Source organism: Accipiter gentilis, chromosome 13 (genome assembly GCF_929443795.1).
Source record: "Accipiter gentilis chromosome 13, bAccGen1.1, whole genome shotgun sequence".
Classification (NCBI taxonomy): Eukaryota; Metazoa; Chordata; class Aves; order Accipitriformes; family Accipitridae; genus Astur; species Astur gentilis.
Window position 1 is genome coordinate 17,260,737 of NC_064892.1, and position 18,853 is coordinate 17,279,589.

Sequence of the window (18,853 nt, forward strand, 5' to 3'; positions counted from 1 at the left end):
CCTGATTTGGACCAAACTTTGCATGATATAACCAATTTCAACCCCAGTTCCACCAGCTGGTAAGGTTGAAGCATGTTATTTCAAGACAGCTTCTGTTAGATCCAGAGCAATTGGCACAGATTTCCTTTTCAAAAAATTCCAGTTAGTATATCACAAGGAAAATTAAAGGAAGGGGAAAAGAGTGTCATGATTCTCAGTACCTCAGGGCAAGTACTCTGTTTTCAGAAGTCTAAAGTGACATCTAAAGATTATATCTAAATATTATATGCAAAGTGGGTAACATGACTGTAAAGTGCACGCAAAGCAGAGTTGTACAAACATCCCTATCGCTGTTATCGTAAGTCCAGTACCAAGCATATTTTTATTATTATATGAAGACTAAGTATTGTTTGAGTAAGATTGGTTCTGGACTCTTTGGCCTTGGCTCGCTGGGCATATTAATAAACCCTTCAAAGAAAGATAGAAATTTTACAGAATTTCTTACAGGTATGATTTAAGTACAGAAAGTAGGTTCAGTCCTTCTTACTGAAATAACTTGTGAAGAAGAAAGCCTTTATTTGATTTTGCTTGAGAGCTCCAGCTCTCTTGGTAATAATTGCGGTGTTCTGATTTTTTCTCCAGGTAACATCATTACTAAGACGTGTTTTGCCAGAGGTAACCCCTAGTCGCCTGGCTAGTATTATAGGAGTGAAGTCTCTTCCACCAGCAGATATAAGTGATATCATTCACTCAACAGAAAAAGGAGACTGGAATAAACTAGGTATCTTAGACATGTTTTTGGGATGCATTGCCAAAGCTCTCACTGTACAGCTAAAAGCCAAAGGAACTACTATAACAGGGACAGCTGGCACTACTGCAGGCAAAGGAGTTACTACAGTCACACTTCCAATGATCTTCAATTCCAGGTTCGTTTAAAAAAATGTATACAATCTCAAGCTAAAGGCACAAAATAATTATATTCTTTGAAGTCAGTTATATTGTCTTTTATAATCTTTGTTTTATAAACAGAAAATTGTATGACACTTTGACAGTATGAGTCATGTTATTAGTGAGATTGATTTAGGGGAAAAAAAAAAACAACAAACCAACAAACCAAAACACCACAACCTCCTATATGCTGAATATGTGCGCTATTAATTTGTGGTGGATTTTGACAAATAGTATCTAATTGCTTGGATTAATTTCATATATTTCCATATGTCTTTTACAGCTACATTCGGCGAGGTGAAAGCCATTGGTGGATGAAGGGTTCAACACCTACACAAATTTCAGAGATCATTATTAAACTCATTAAAGACATGGCAGCAGTAAGTTTCTATCCTTAAAATATTTCTGAGGATATTAAAATATTTCTGATAATGAAGAGTACTTTTTTTCATTACTTTCTATTACAGTTAGTGTTGGGTTGAGCTGTTAAATGTAAGTTGGTCTCGAGAAGAAAAAGGTATAGTCTTCTATCTAAATGATTCACAGTGCTTAGATTAAGGAGATCCCTTCTCAAAGTTGCTGAAGCTCAATGGGAATTCTCTGCAGTTGCTACTGTTGATTCTGACAACAAGATTTCAGAATCTCACAATTCATCTTTAGTTAAGAGTTACAATTAAAGTGTGTCTCATCCCTCAGTATTGCTGGTCCATGCATAAAACGATCACTCTAGTCTTTGCTTCAGTTGCTGCAGTGACTAGCGGGGAAAGGTCTGTAGTAGGTACCACCGTGATTCCACATGATGGATTTTTGTTTCTGCTTACTTTATCAGCATTTTAGGAAATTGCATATAAAAACTAGGACCAAAAAAATAGCAGTTGCAAAGACAAGTAGTTAGAAGATAGTAAATGCAAGGATTAACGTGGTGCCCCCTGTATGTATATGTCTATATAGTTTTCTCAGGCACCGTACTTTTTTCAGCGTATGAGATGCAACATATTGGGAATGAATTGGGGAGGGGGACCAGTAATTTGTTCAAGGTTTATTTTTTTAAGGGTTATTGCCAGTATCATTTGTAGCCATTGTTGGTAAGTATGTTTTGGGTAAATGGGAAAACATCAGGGAAACAGTGGAGTCTCTTCTGCAGTATTTTTAAATAGTCCTGCTCAAGTCTTTTGAAGCAAACTCTGTGGTCCTTGTTCTATGGGATGCTGGCTCCCATGATGATGGGTGAGCCTGTCCCTTAATGAACAGCTGATTAAAACTAAGCGGAGCAGAAACCTTTTGCCAGGAATAAAAGAAAGAGATTAGTAGAAACAGAAAATGGCTGGCTGACTAGAATCAGATGCTTTTATTTTTGTCTAAGCAGCTCCTCTAGCTATTCAAGCCCTTCACCCATGAAACTGTTCCATTTGCTAATACCTGGTTCTCCAAAACCATTGCAGAAGTTTCTAGGAAAGTTCTTAAAGCTCTGGAGTCAGATATGGCAACTTGTATGCATATCCAAAGTATGCTAGGCTCCATATAGTTTTCCAATAGTGTTGGCTGTTGGGTATACTGATGTGTGGGTCTTGAATTCTCTTGTGCAAGCCATTCTACTTGGAAGGAATACGTAACTATTTATTACAAAAAAGAAAGGGATCAAGTCAGTCAGATAAAATGTAGTCCTCTGAGACGTGGATATAAATCCCTCTTTCAGTAGATTCTGAATTGCTTACTTAAAAGTGTAGCAGCCCTTAAGGAACAATTGGGACTGAGTTTAACGTATTCAGTAGCTGAACAATAAGGACCCTCCTCTCCTCCTTTATGAAGAAGAGATCTGAACTTTATTCCTTTTCATTCTAGGTGAGGGAGACCTGACTGAGGCCAGTCAATGGTGGCAGTAATAACATTTCTTTATTACGTTTTGTAAGGGTCCTCTGTGGCTTAGGCATGCTCAGAACTTGTTTGGGGAGTTGGCCCTGTTACCCAAAAGAGGGTGGAGGAATAGAGGGTGTCGTGCTTTAACCCCAGCCAGCAACTAAGCACCACACAGCCACTCGCTCACTCCCCCCGCAGTGGGATGGGGGAGAAAATCGGGAAAAAAAGTAAAACTCCTGGGTTGAGATAAGAACGGTTTAATAGGACAGAAAAGAAGAAACTAATAACGATAACGATCACACTAATAAAATGACAACAGCAATAATAAAAGGATTGGAATATACAAATGAGGTGCAGTGCAATTGCTCACCACCCACCGATCGGCACCCAGTTAGTCCCTGAGCGGCGATTCCCCCCGCCCCCACTCCCCCCAGTTCCTATACTAGATGTGACGTCCCATGGTATGGAATACCCCGTTGGCCAGTTTGGGTCAGCTCCCCTCACTCCGTCCTGTGCCAACTCCTTGTGCCCCTCCAGCTTTCTCGCTGGCTGGGCTTGAGAAGCTGAAAAATCCTTGACTTCAGTCTAAACATTACTTGGCAACAACTGAGAACATCAGCGTTATCAACATTCTTCGCATACTGAACTCAAAACATAGCACTGTACCAGCTACTAGGAAGACAGTTAACTCTATCCCCGCTGAAACCAGGACAGAGTGGTCCTAGTTTCAAAACTTTTCTTTGAGGCTTTTTAGAGCTGCTAGTTATCACTTCAGTCTTAGTAGCCAATTTATAAGAGTTACAAATGTGATTCCTTTCACTTTTTCAACATTTGCAATGTGTAGGTACCTACACTTGAGTTAGCCACTGTAGTTTCCTTTTTAGAGTCCAGTGAGTCTCAATGACTTCTGTCACCTTTAGCTTGAGGTTTAGAAATTTAGAGATTACATTAAGAATTTAAGGATTCAGCAGTCACCGAATCGGAAACTTTAGGGCGTGAGCCAGTGCCATAGGCTCAGAATCTTTAAGGTTGGTTTGGAAAGTATGCTATAGTTCTGATGTTTTCTGTGTACTCCTCTTTATTTCTTTCAAATATAGAAACAGTGGAGAGTATTCAGGAAAGCCGAGCTAGGCAAGTGAAGCTGATTTCTTTAGGAACCCACTGTAACCTGTGTGTTTTTCACAGTCACTTACTTGTGCTCCAGCTCTACATCTTTCTTTCTCCAGGCAGGGCTTTAGGAATATGCCCTTTCATTCTTCAGATCACATGCCCTGTACCTATTCTGAGTTAGTTGTTCCAATAGTTGCTGAGAGACTACCTCAGTCACCTATTTGAGAGCTAATTTTTACCAGATCTGTCTGATTTGAAAACACCTGATTTGTCAGTCATCCCTGACTTCCTCTTTTTCTATTCTAACCTGAGATCCCAACCTGATGTTGCTTGTAGCACCTCTAATTACGGTTTTAGTTGTTCTTAATATTAATAAAAGCTGTAATAAATTGAGTTTCCTCTTTAACAGGGTCATCTGTCAGAAGCTTGGTCCCGTGTGACAAAGAATGCTATTGCTGAAACCATCATAGCTCTGACCAAAATGGAAGAAGAATACAGATCACCAGTGAGGTGCATTGCAACAACCAGAGTAAGAACTTTACTGAACTTAACATTAGTTCATTGTAAACACGCAGTAGAAGCCCATCCAAGAGTTTTCCTATATTTTAGAAAAAACTTCCTTATACAGGTTGTTTCAGGAAACAGTGCATACAGTATACAGTTTATACTCTCCAAATCTAGCTGTGTGCATAATGGACAGGTATCCTAACTAAGGCAATAACCGTTTGTCCTAATAAAAGTCTTGCTTTCTCTGTCCCAGCAGACTGGGTTTTCTTCTTTGTGGCAGAAATACACCAGTAAAAAATTAATTTTAATTAAATATCTACCTTGGGTACCTCCCAAGTAATGAAGAAAAAGTGTTATGCTTATACATTTGGGGTTATCCTTGAGGTAACTCTGCTTTAAGTTTGTGATAATTGCCTTTTACTAAATTTATGAGATCATCTGTGTGGAAGGTTGCACAATATGTATCAGCTGTCTTTTTCCAGCTCTCTGCATGATTATTTTAAGTGGTTTGACTTCTAGGTCATCAGCTGCCATATCTCAAGGCTATTATGAAAACACTCAGTAACAAACATTCTCTAGGACAACTAAGCTAGGCTTCACCTGTGTTTTAGTCTCAAAATGAAAAATCATTTGCTGAGCCCTTTATTATTTACCTGGAGTGTTGGTTTTTTTCTCTGTCTTTACTTCTTCCATGACTCTCTTATAGAAACTTGGACTAACTTAACCTTAATAGATTGCTTGAAATACCATGAAAAGCATACTTGTAAATTATGACATTCCTGCCATCTTAGGGAGTACAGATTTGGGCTTTTCAAGCATAATAATTACATGTAAAAGAACAAGTTTGTAGTGGTTACAAACATTTGACACTCATGTTGTTTTCTGTCTTAAAAGGCTGTGCCAGTCATCCATTTCATCCCCTTACTCATATATTCTCTTGCTCTTTGGAAGACACGGTCTCAGAGTACCACCAGCTCCTGCTGTCACTGTGTTAGTTTAATCAGGTCTCAGAGGAGCCCTGAACGTCAGCCTAGCTCTCCTTCTGAATGAACTTAGTTCTGTCATGGAGGCGTGCAGTAGAGTTTTCCAATTAAAGCCATTTTGTTCAAATCAAACCTTTGATCAAAAACTATTGCAAAATGCAGCTGTCAAGTGTGTTTCAGTTTGGGTTGTAGGCCTACCGACAAATTATGCTCTTTAGGTTTTCACTGTAGTCAGTGGAGAGGAAGAGAGAAAAGCTTCCTCTGAAGAACAGTTAGCTCAGAACGCTTTTCTAGGTAATCTCAAATGCCCCATGCAGCGAGGAGAGAACAAAGGGAAACCCATCTCAATGACCTACAAGTTTTGTTGTTTGGGGTTGGTTTTTTTTATTAAGTCTGTGTCCTTGAATTTCTTCCCCTCTAAAGCTTGTAGTGTTTGGGAGTGATATGCAAGTCTGTATTTGCCATTTTGTTCTATAATATACTCTGGTTGATCTTTCTTCACTGTTTCTCTCTTGTGTGCTAACTACTATGTTTGTGACCATAAAGAGATACAACTGAAAGAAACAAGGTAGTTACCAAAAGTTCAATAAGTTTTATTGTGTGCTTGACATCTTTTGGAAAAGAAAAAACTTGCGTTGTGTGGGCAGTCTTCAGCTAACAATGATATAGGTAGCAGGTAACAGTGACATTCCTGTCTGCCAAAGTTTATATTTTTAGTGTTTGGAATTTTTTTCCTTTTTTTTTATTTCTAAAACGCTTAATTCTACCTTGCCTTTCGATAGCTATGGCTGGCCTTAGCATCCCTCTGTGTACTTGATCAGGATCATGTTGATAGACTGTCCTCAGGAAGATGGATGGGAAAGGATGGACAACAGAAACAGATGGTGAGACTGAAAATCATATCTTTTTGTGTCTGTGTCTGCTGGTATTCAGGGTGGAGCAAGGCCTTCCTAACACCTGTAGGATGGATTTTTGAGAGTAGATTGACTCAGTTATACAACACCCTCCATCGGAGCTTTTTTCTTTCTATCTGGATCTCTGTCACATAATGAAGTCTATTTTGTGTTCCTCAGTAACTTCTTCTCCGTAATTTAGCTGCTTCTCCCCCATCTTGGTAGAGAGCGATTGTCCCAAAGAGAAAGAAACTCTTTCTAACTGAATTTAGTAAAGCTACCATTTACCCAGAGGATTTACAAATTTAATATGGATTATGATGGATTAATCCAAGTTTCCATCTATATTTTCAGTATCACAAAAAGCTTATGATTTTTTAATATGAACCTGGAAAGAGCAAAATAATGAAGCTGGTCTCTTTATAACTTGGTTAGGTGGGTCCCTGTGGGAGACAAGGGAGTATTGTGCCTTTCCGCTAGCAACCGAGGATGCTTAGCACAAAGAAGCCCCCAAGGCAGCTTAGTGTAGGCAGAAAGGCAATACAGGAGAGAGTGCTGCAGCAGCAGCAAGGACTAAAACTCTGCTGAGAGAAGGAAGAAGACACAAAAGTTTCTGAGGTGATGAAGAGAGTCAAGAGACTTTGGTAGAGCTTTGGAAATGTCAGAAGAGTAGCCAAGACATCATCAAGCAGGGATACAAGCTGCTGAACCCAGCCTGAAATTCCCCAATCCTACTTTATACCAGGTTATTCAGATGTTGAGGTGAACTGTGTCCCCCCCACCAGGACTGCTGTTGAAAGGATTCTGTTCTAAGTTGCATGAGCAATATCATGGAAACCATATGTTCTGGGAGCACAATGGAAACTTGTACTCAGACATATGCACATGCATAATCAAAGTCAGTCATTGAACTCTATTTGTACAGGTATTTTGAACTGCAAAACAGAACCGTGTTGAATTTTTAAAAAATTGTCAGTAGAGCAACTTAATTTTATGGTGGATTTTGAAGTTTGTTACTTCTACTGTATTCTCTCTGAGTTATATATGACCTACAGCTTCAATTAGATATTTGAGTAAACATATCAAAGTAATTAAGGGTTAATGTCGTGCATGTTGACTGACCTGAGTACTGATATCTCTGAACTTTTCTGTTAACATACCCATAACCTATTGTTACCACATAAATCTTTTCTCAGACTAGTTGAAAAAGATGTCTCAACTATATTGTTGAAAAACGCATTTTTGCTACATTGCGCAAAATATAACATGAAGAATATCAGAAGAACTGATATCGTAAATTGGGGGGTTTTGTGCCCAGGTGTGATTGTTTAGGTACTGATTATTCTAAAGATGCAATTAATAGTCCAAACAAGCTCTTTATCCCTCTGTATTGATTTTGGGGGGATGAGTGGTGGAGGATAAAAACAGATGCTGGAAGGAAATGAGGGATTTAATAAAGAGAGATTTTTTTTTTTTTTCAGCCAATGTGTGATAACCATGATGATGGTGAAACTGCCGCAATCATTTTGTGTAATGTCTGTGGGAATTTGTGTACAGATTGTGACCGATTCCTTCATCTCCATCGGCGAACAAAAACTCATCAGAGACAGGTAGAGTATACATGACATCACTTTGTATGCAGTGCATACATTGTGTGCATTTCCCCAATCAATGTACAAGCAAAGGGCAGTAGCAAGAACCAAATCTGAAAAGGTATTTTCTTTATGTTTGAGATGGGATAGATAAGTTTCCATTTAATTCTTTTTAGTTGTTTCTAGTTAAATTCTCTTGTCCTTTATGTTTTGAAGAAGACTGGGAAATCATGTAGCTGTCCCTACTTCAAACTCTTAGGCTACATCAGCTTTCTTCTCTCTTTTTCGAACATATTTTTAGGAAAATCTAGGAACTGTATAGACTTTCTTAAGTATACATTGGTTCTTTATTCCTGTTAAATTATATCTCCCTTACTACCTCTATCATATAAGTCAGTGCTTGTCAACCCCTTCATTTTTAATATATATATTTTTTTAATATTCAGGAAGACCACTTGACAGCAAATATTCCTACTGCTTCCTTTATGTCAGTCTTCTCCTGCTTTTCAGTATTCCTCCAGCTCTCACTGTCTCGTCACAGTGAAATAGGTTGTCATATCCATAAGCTTGAAAATTTCCTGATTTCTTTTGGTTTTGTTTTTAAGATTGAAGCATCTTTTGTCTTTGACTTACCTAGATGAGTTTTTACAAATTGCTTCTTACTCTGCTAATTAGTGTTCTTTTGTGTTATTCTCTTTACCCTCTTCACCTCTAAACCTGAAACTACATTCTCCTCAGAATATTTCTTTTTCTCATTGAAATTAGTGTTGAAGATGGCTTTACTTCTGAAACTACTGAACATTTCTTGACACTATTTTTCTTTGTGGTTTTTGTGGTCTTTTATTTTCCCCTTTTCCTCTGACGACTAATGTTTGTACAAAGGCTAAAATAATGAACCTCATTAATAAAGTTAATTCAGTTGAAATCATTCTCTTTCTCCTAGAGTGCATCTACATTCTCTTTTTAGTTAGGATCAGGAATGGGCTTTGGAAGCAGGTCTCCTTATCTCCTTACCATGCTTTGATTTGTGTTATAGAGCAGCCTTGGATTGCATAAATTGGATTCCTTTCAAGTGAAACTAAAAACAACAAAAAAAGATAGATGCAGGGACACACAGCTAATGGTCATTCAGTGCAAGGGATCAGCTAGTCTAGAGCACACATCAGGTAAACTTCAGATCACTGGCACCGAGTTTCACTCTACGGGTCTTCTTGGTGCCTCAGCATTTGCAGCACAGACTCAGCTTGGAAGTTCCACGTGGATCTGTTATCTTCTATTTCTTAGCCAGAATCTTTGCAATCCCCTTAGAAATTTTCCTGTTTTGTCATCCTAAGATGATGATTTTACGTGTCTACTCTTCTGTCATGGCACAGCACAGTCTAGTCTCATTTATTTTTCTGATTTCTCCTATATAGCCTGTTCAGATTACAGTTGATAAAAAGTAAGTTCTTGTCTCGAAGAAGTCCTCGCATCTCTCCTTTAATCTGTCCAAAATAGCTACTTCTCAGATTTTCCTATTTCCTTCTGAAAGCATGTTTAAACTTATACTCTTTATTTACCACCTTTACCTCTACATCTCTCATGTTAATTCCCTCAAATTTTAAATTCTGTCACATTCCCTGTCTCCAGTTTTTTGTTAGCTTCTTGGTTTTTGTCCAACTTCTGTCATACATACCTCTTTAATGTATTTTCTCTCCCTCCAAGAAAGGACAGCATGTAAGTTACTACAACCTGCTTATTCAACTCCTTTGTGAAGCAATTGGGGTTTTTTTCCTGATTCTAATAGGAAATAAAACAAAGGTTAAATTGAGTCTATACATCCATACCCAGGAAAATTCTAACTTTTATTGCATTGCAGGTGAAATGAATGAAAACAGAACTGCCTTCAAAACTTAGGAAGGGAGAAAAAGAAGAGACTGTCCATTAAGGATCTCATGCAATTTTTTGAATTTTGCAAAATTTTATATTTTCCTTATTGTAGCCAAAAGTATTTGCTCTATGTAAAAGTAAAAAATATTAGTATTAAACACTTATATATTATTGTTATTATATAGTACATATTATTAAGACCATAATTATCAATGTTGCTTTGATAAACTACTAGCATGGTTATGTGAAGATGTTTCTAATGTTATCTTGTGCTTTTAATATACTGTGGTCTACTGGATGAGTTCAATAGTAGTTATGAAGTCCAAGCCCCATATTTTTTAAATTAGAAAAAAAAGTTGTGCAGCTCTCTTTTTAGCCTTGCTGCACTATTGTTTCACAGATATGTTAGCTCAAGTGTTGTTTATATTTACTTTTAAAAGCACCGAGCCTTTACCTATCCATTCTGCAATATGTACAAATTATGGAATGCATAATAAACCAAATAGCTTGCAGTAGACAAACTCTGCAGAATCTATAAAACATCTGATTAACACCCAGAGAGATGGTGACAAAAATAACATAGAGATCCTATTTATTATCTGTTTGGTTAACCTGACAGGTATTCAAAGAAGAAGAAGAAGCTATCAAAGTTGATCTCCATGAGGGCTGTGGTAGGACCAAACTTTTCTGGCTGATGGCATTAGCAGATTCTAAAACTATGAAGGCTATGGTGGAGTTCAGAGAACAGACAGGTAAAACATAACTCATATTACTCGCTCTTTATCCTGTTTATTTTTACCTTTTACATGAGCATTTGTCAAAAAAAAAAAAAAAAAACAAAAAAACAAAAAAAAAACACAACCAACCACAAAACAGTTGAGGTTTTCACCTGCTTTAGGCAATGCTTTTAACTGTTTGGTACTGCTGTCTTTCTGGTTGTTTTCTGTGATTGTTGTTAGAATATCAGTCCCTTATGTTTTGTTACAACAATTTTTGGTTTTGTTTACTTTTGCGGACCTAGGTAAACCAACCACGAGCAGTTCTGAAGCATGTCGTTTCTGTGGATGTAGGAGTGGAACAGAACTATCAGCAGTGGGAAGTGTTTGTTCTGATACAGATTGCCAGGTGTGTATTAACAAATATCAGTGATCATGAATTACATGAATAGAAGGGACTGCGGTATCAATTCCTTATTTTGAGTAATCCTTGTTCATCCCTGTGATCCATTTTAAATCAGACCTCTCATATGAAAAGGTTTGAATATTGACTATTACATTGTAATTCAAATACTTCTGAGTTTGTAAATGTTTAGTTTAACTACAGGCTACAAACACCAGTAGTCAACCAAAATACTGGGTAGTTGTGTTATTCAAAAGTATCTCAAGTTTTCACAACACTGTTCCAAGCAAAAAGTCAGTATACACTATCAACATAAAGTGTAGTGTACTGGAAGACTTGATAAAAGTAGTGTGCGTAACAGCCTGCTTATTCTGTGAGCACAGAACATTTAAGACTTGGCCAGGTTTGTCAGCTGTTTCCATGTGTCTTAAGTGGGTTTTTGCCCTATAGTACAGGTACAATTGGCAGAGGGCCAAATCCTAACCAGTTTCTTATCCCACCCTGCTTATTTCTGTTTGTGTGACAAATTTGTCTTCTTTTTTTCTCTCTCAGCCTATTGAATATATTATTGTTATATTGATTCAGTTCAATTTGTTGTTAGCTTCTGTGCAACTTTGGTAAGTTTTCTACTTACTAGGGATAGGAATTGGAGGTGGTTAAAATACCATCTCCATATAAAAGTGCTTTATGCTGGTTAATGATGAGCTCATAATGTGTTCTTAAGAGTGGGTTACTTCATACCCTTCCTGAAGGACCTAAATCTGCAGATATCTTAAAGACCATAATACAGGGCAAGCAATATTTATGCATGAGGCAGTTAATATACAAAATACACAGGGAGGATTAAAGAATATTTCACTATATTAAAATTAAAAGTTAAAATTTAAAAATTATGGCTTCATTATACCATTGCTATTCAGGAGTAACAAAAGTAAACTAAGGTATCAGTTCTACTTCAAGTACACAAAATGTGCAGGTTTTGCCAAGTACCTGCTGTAGCAGCAGACAACATGAATCTTGATTCTTTCATCTTAGTTTATTGCACAAACCAGCAATCCTTCAAAAAGCAACACTATATCAAACTGTTCAGTGGAGGGGAAAAGAAGATTAATTATTTACTTTTAATAGGAGTATGCTAAAATTGCCTGCAGCAAGACACACCCCTGTGGTCATCCATGTGGAGGCGTTAAGAACGAAGAGCACTGTTTGCCATGCTTGCATGGCTGTGATAAGAATGCTACAACTCTTAAGCAAGATGCTGATGACATGTGCATGATCTGCTTTACTGAAGCACTTTCAGCAGCACCGGCGATCCAGGTTTATCCTTTCCCCCCCCCCCCCTCCTTTTTAAGAGATTAGTGTTATGGTGGTAATGTTAAGTGTGGGAGAAGTTAAAATACCAAATCCTTCAAATTATTCTTTTAAAAATTTCAAAACAGACATTGTAACAATATGTAAGGTACTTTAAAAGCTTTCTTTTTGTCTGGCGTTACTGCCATTTCAAGAAAGCAGATTGCATCAATTTAGTTTGCTGTGTCTACTTTATTAAAATATATGATATTTTATAAAATAATGAGAAAAACAACTAAGGTAATTAGTGGATATACTTCATATATATTTCCTATATCCACTGGTGGTTTTGGGGTGGAAAGGTTATGATTTTAATGACCATTTTATATTCTTTGTTAAGAAGAAAATAGGGGTCTTCTAGGATTTAAAATAAATTAATCTTGGAATTTATACATGTTGCCACTTAAAAGCAAATAACTACTTCTATTATAGTGGTTAATGTAACTTCAGTGTTCGCTTACATGTATTCTTTTCTAAAGCTGGACTGCAGCCACGTTTTCCACTTGCAATGCTGTCAGCGAGTACTAGAAAACAGATGGCTTGGGCCAAGGATAACTTTCGGGTTTATGTCCTGTCCTATTTGCAAGGTAAATGAGCTGTGTGTTTACTACCTAGGTCAAAAAAGTTAACTTATACTGTCTTTGGTTTCTGGTTTGTTTTGGTTTTTTTAATAATATATTGCTTGTTACAATATAAATTAGTTATACATCACTTGTTTCCTTAATTTCTCATGTCACTGAAGAAAGGGTATCATTGATGCATCTTTTTACCTTCCCCTACTGGTCCCTGAATTAAGGGTCCTCTTAAAAAGAAAGCATAATGCAGACATTATCTTAACGCTGTTTTATTCTTGGCACCATCAGATTCTAAATTTCCAATATTTGGGGACGGCAAGGAGAGGAAGAAGTAATCTTAATGCACATTGTCTGAAGCAGGAAACTTGGCTTCTCTATTATACTAACCTCTTCTAAAGCTGCTTTGGTTTTCAGGATGAGGACAGAGCTGAAGAATCTATGTACTTAGTTCAGCTTAAATTACTAAAAATTCCTCTTGTACTCTACAAAATCATAATTGCTGTAACCAAAAGCATATGACAGCTGCTGGGAAGGAGAGCACCTTAACACCCTAGAGTATGAAACTGTGAATGGTCAGCCATTCTCCATGCTGACTTTCTTCCTTCATGCTGTATTTTGATAGTTTATGGCAATAGCTTGTGGTCATCAAATGATAAAGAGCTGGCATAGAGGACTGTCAGTCATTATTCTTAATTGCTGAGCAATAAGTCAAAAAGAACCAAAATTAGAGAAAACATACGATCAGAATATTCCTGTGCTGTGGTGAATATTTCATGTACCCTTTACCATCCCTCTGTGGTTGTTACAGCCTGTTGTAAGGGCTGATGATTTCATATAACAGAAGGCCATATAAGAAGCATTCCTGGTTGCTATTTTTGTGGCATACAAAGTATATACTATATCAGCCATTTTTTTAAATGTCCATTGCCTCAATTCTTAGGTTTTTATGACATCCGTTACACTGTATTGTTTGACCATAATAAAAATACTTACAGCTGTTGTAATAAAGATGCAAGATATTTTAATCATTTTTTTATTTTCAGAACAAAATCAATCATACAGTATTAAAGGATTTGCTTGATCCAATCAAAGAACTCTATGAAGATGTAAGGAGAAAAGCACTAATGAGACTGGAGTATGAAGGGTTGCACAAGAGTGAGGCCATCACAACACCGGGTGTTAGATTTTATAACGACCCAGCTGGCTATGCTATGAACAGATATGCTTATTATGTTTGCTACAAATGCAAAAAGGTATGATGATTAGTACTTTCTCAAATTAAACTTATGTTATAGTTTCAAAAAATTTCTTAAAGAATGCAACATATATTTAATATCTTGTGTGTGGAGTAGGAAAGCAGGAAGAGAAATTGTTGTTAAATCATAATTTCAAAAGTGTTGAACAAATTAGATGTCCATAGTGTCTTATCCTGTAAAGCTCAAAAGTATATACAGAGCAGTTCAGAAACTAAAAGCATGTTGAGGTGATAGCCCTCTTACAAGACTGTGCAGATGATACTGTGTTAGAACACCAGCCATCCCTTCCTCCCACTTCCAACTCATACTTTACGTGAACATTAAAACAGTATAAACATAGGTTTCATTCTAATTCTTTGATATGGAGAGTTCCTTACTAAGATTCCACTTAAATATCACTTTTACACAAGTGGGAGTTCATTGCAACTGCAGTAAACTGACTTTGGGGCAGAAGTGTTAGAATGAAAAAGGAGTAGAAAGAGGAAATGGCCTGATAGACTCTGGGTCACATTCATGCAGTTTTCTTCAGGTAGAGAATATGAAATTTATCCAGAAAACAAAAATCGTATACAAACAGCCCCTGGTTTCCCCACCAGCAGAGAAGAGACAGTCTTTATCTATGGTTAGAGAAATTTTGGATAATCCCTGAACCCCCTCCCATTGCTGCTTTCATCTGAAGCTGATTTTATTGCCCATCTTGATCACACCTTTTTCCCTTAGGAATGAAAGGAATAAGGCAATTTCTTGATAAAATTTTCAAGGGAAACCCCAATAATTTTTTTGTTAAATGGAAGTGCACAATTTGGAAATAAGAGGACAGAGGATTAACTTTGATATGCTAGAGAAGAGCAGTAATGAATCCCTCTAGCTCATAACTACACAGCTACTCAGTTCACTTTTGTTCCTGTCTCCCACATTTAATCGATTTTCACTCCTCATCCTTCAGCAATTTGCCTACTGCCTTTTTTAATTCTCTTAACAAAAATAATTTCTCTTTTTCATCTTACTTTCTCCAGTTTTTATTCCTGTCCCTGTTTTTATTACACTTTCTTTCCAGTATTTAATACTCAGTATTTCAGTGTTTTTCTTACTGCCTTTTTTTTCCTTCCCTTGTATCTCGTTATTCCCTTTCATACTGTGTCCATATGTCTGAACAGCAACATTCAACTAATTTCTAACTTCTTTCCTTCCTCCAGCACCTGTTCACCCCAAATTACTACCTAATTCCCTGACATACATTGCATAGGACTCTCCCTTTTCTTTTTAGTCTGCAGATTTTGGGGGAAGGTGGACTTCTCAAACTTCTCCTTCCTCATAGTTGCCTTGAGACCACCTTCGCTATCCTTTTGCAATCACTGCAAAAAGGCGAGAATTGCTGAAAGCAAGAATTTTGTGCATTGTCTAATTAGTCAATAATATGGTAACAAAGGAAGCAAGGAAGTTACTCGTTGCCTCATCTCGCTACTCCATGTGAAAACACTTTAGTATATGAGGAAATTCATCAGAGCTGGCAGTCTTACTTGGTGCTTTTCTTGTGCCCAGTATATCCTGGTAGGATAAGATCAGAAAATGAATTTGTAGAAAATGCCAAAATCCTAATTATAAGGAATCCCACATGACCATAAAAACTGATACTCCTTTCAGCTAGTAAAAAGCCCTCCTGGTCCTGGTAGAAAGTTTCTCTGCTGCCTTCAGCCTCAGTCCTGTCTTTCCTACATACAGTTCATAGAGCATCCAAATACTGTTTCAAAAGCTTTACAGTTACTTGCATAGACCAGAATATGTTGCACAATTTTTAGTCTTGTTTATCCTGAGATCAAGAGACATTGTCTTAGTGCCTCAAAAAACATGTCACCAGAGTCAGAGTCGAGAGTTACCAGAATAGTGGAGACTACAGTAATGACCTTTATTCACCATTTTCCCCTTACAAATTGAATTTGTTAAAATAATAGTTGTCTCTGGTTTAATGGCCAATCATTCCTGTATGAAATTTAGGCATATTTTGGTGGTGAAGCTCGTTGTGATGCTGAAGCTGGACAAGGAGATGACTATGATCCAAGAGAGCTTATTTGTGGTGCATGCTCTGATGTTTCAAGGGCTCAGGTAAGTAAAGAACCTATATTCATGTTTTTATTTCATTCCGAAGTTCAGAGTACCCAAGCTGTACACAGTCATTTGTAATTATATGTATTGTATAATATTAATATATACTACAGAATGTAGAAATGTGTTGTTCAGATTGTTACAGCATGGCTACTTCATTTATTGGTGTTTGTTTTCTTTTGTTTAGATGTGTCCCAAACACGGTACGGATTTCTTAGAATACAAATGCCGCTACTGCTGTTCAGTTGCTGTTTTTTTCTGTTTTGGGACAACACATTTTTGCAATGCTTGCCATGATGATTTCCAAAGAATGACAAGCATCCCTAAAGAAGAACTCCCACACTGTCCTGCAGGTAGTATTTTTATAAAGCAAATTTACCACACTGAATTCTGAGATTAGTGATCCATTCTAATTGATATTCTTATCTTTTCTTGCTGATGATTTTTAGAAAAACCACAGGGTCAGTCATACAAGTTTTAAATTCAGTATCTTGAATAATATTAGAATGGGTTTGTTCAATGCAAGCTTTTGATTTTTTGCTTTTCTGGCAATAATACAGGCAATGTCATCACACTGGTCCTTTAAACATTAGATACTTTGATACAGAAAGGCATTTCAGTTTACCGACACCAAATCAGACTCCAGATCTGTAATGATGTGTTACAATTATATTGAAAAAATTAACATACTACTATTAAATGATATATCTGTACTTAGGTACCTGTCATGTGCAAACTGTTGCCTTAGTTTCTAACTTCGCGTGCCATTGTCACGTTATTTATCTTGCTGTTGAAAAAAAGTGAGATCCTAAGATACTTACATGAAAAAAGTAAAAAGAAATAAAGATTCCTGATATAACCTTAGAATTTTTTTTACTGCAGAGTGTACGTCTTGATCATATTTATTGATTTTGCTTTTAGATTGTGCTAATTTCTTCCACAGTATTAATGAGATTAAACTTATTTTGTGATTCTCCCTGTAAGTTTTTTGCCTTTTTTTACTTCGAATTTAGTGTATTTTAAATTACACAACAGTTTGATTTCCCCCCCCCCCCCCCCCCCCCTTTCAAATACCAGTTCAACATTTGACTTAACTGTTTTAAGGAGCTAACAGTTCTTGATCATTTTTTGTCAGATCTAATTGAATGGCATTTTTTCTCTTGGCCTATTAAGCCTTTAGACTTCTTGCTTGAATTTGACTGTGTGAAAGCACCTTTCTATCTGCTCTTTCTTACGCCTTCATTTTTGATGCTTTATAAGTTCACATTATAGACATGTTACCTTCACTTAACGTGTTTTGAGGAAGTGTAATGTATGTTTATTTACATCGAGTCTGCAAGCATTAATCTCTTCTTTTCTTTTCCCCTCACCCTTGAATTCACTGTAGGTCCCAAAGGTAAACAACTTGAAGGAACAGAATGTCCACTTCATGTTGTCCATCCACCCACTGGTGAAGAATTTGCTCTGGGTTGTGGGGTTTGCAGAAATGCTCACACTTTTTAGACTAGCGTTTGGGTTTTTTTTTACCAGAGCAAAACAGGTGCCCTCATCCCTCAAGTGTCCTGAAAATAAAAATCCAGCTGGGATGAGGATGGGACCATTTCATAACCCGGGTAAAAGGAACAATTTACAGTGCAAGAAGGATGCCAAATACCATGTACATAATTCTTGCTGTGAGATATTGACATTTTTTGAACCGAGACATCAAAACTTGTGAGGTGTTTGCATGTGGCCATTACAGTCATCGGCTAGGAAACATTGGACGTTTACAAATAAATAATTGCTATTAAAGGATCTGTGTGTCTGTGGACTATGAATGATGCTGGCTTTCAGGAGAAAGAAAAAAATATTGATTATTGTATACTGACTTTTTGTAATCTTGTACAATTGTAACGCATCACAAGTGGGGATGGGAAAGAGGAATATTCTGGTTTATTTCCTAGACTGTTATAAAAAAAAAAAATTGTGTTAGGAAGGCATAAATGTAACAAGTATCACGCTGTATATAAAGGTATCAATGTTTGTCCTGTATAAGAATTATTAAATTACAACAGCAGTTTCATTTAAACTTCTGGGTTATGTTTGAGCCTGAAATTTTAATGAAGTGCAATACTGAGTGTGCCTCATATCTTGCAGCTGTAAACATAATGGAATGTACATGTCAATAAAGCCACTGTACATTTTTATACAGTGAAAGTCTAATGAATGTGTAAGCCTCTATTTTCAGAAATGTTTTTTAAAGCGGGGTGGGGGGAGGAGGGGGTTGGTTCTTATAATTACCTCAGCAGGTTCTTTTAAAAGAAGTAGGAAAGTTTATTGGGTAAAATGGTGGTTATGAAAGTACCCAAGACATAAAGAGCGCTGCTCAAATCTTTAAAAGAAAAGCTGGATAAATGTACATATGGATTCGTGCGAAGTATTGTACTTCCATTTCAATTTCCAACAATGTTTTAAAACACAAGACTCTATTTTATGTTATTTTTATCAGTTATTAAGACTTCAGTAAAATATCACCCCCACTTTTGCCATGAATCCTGAAATGTTCATTTCATTTCATCAGAGTCCCAAGTCCTCTGCTCCTCTATAGTGAAAAGCAAACTATAGCTTCAAGTAAAGACATGAACAACTGCTCTCACAGTTAAAGATATTGGTAGATGGCATCCAGATAGGTCACAGCACCTTGATGGGACTGGAACCATGGGAACCATCTCA

The 18,853-nt window shown here is 36.9% G+C and overlaps 1 protein-coding gene across 13 annotated transcripts in view; it reads left to right on the plus strand.

The window, feature by feature from the left end:
* Window positions 1-18,343, plus strand: part of MYCBP2 (MYC binding protein 2) — a 205,306-nt gene extending 186,963 nt beyond the window's left edge. For all 13 annotated transcript variants that reach the window (XM_049815912.1, XM_049815905.1, XM_049815906.1 and 10 more), the window contains 13 exons: window positions 622-905; window positions 1,211-1,307; window positions 4,304-4,423; window positions 6,167-6,268; window positions 7,759-7,887; window positions 10,358-10,490; window positions 10,760-10,863; window positions 11,986-12,174; window positions 12,687-12,794; window positions 13,826-14,035; window positions 16,034-16,141; window positions 16,329-16,494; window positions 17,529-18,343. In XM_049815912.1, coding sequence (XP_049671869.1) covers window positions 622-905; window positions 1,211-1,307; window positions 4,304-4,423; window positions 6,167-6,268; window positions 7,759-7,887; window positions 10,358-10,490; window positions 10,760-10,863; window positions 11,986-12,174; window positions 12,687-12,794; window positions 13,826-14,035; window positions 16,034-16,141; window positions 16,329-16,494; window positions 17,529-17,644 — 1,866 coding nt within the window. In that variant the 3' untranslated portion in view covers window positions 17,645-18,343. The remainder of the gene's footprint in view (window positions 1-621; window positions 906-1,210; window positions 1,308-4,303; window positions 4,424-6,166; window positions 6,269-7,758; window positions 7,888-10,357; window positions 10,491-10,759; window positions 10,864-11,985; window positions 12,175-12,686; window positions 12,795-13,825; window positions 14,036-16,033; window positions 16,142-16,328; window positions 16,495-17,528) is intronic.
* The last annotated feature ends 510 nt before the right edge of the window (window positions 18,344-18,853 follow it).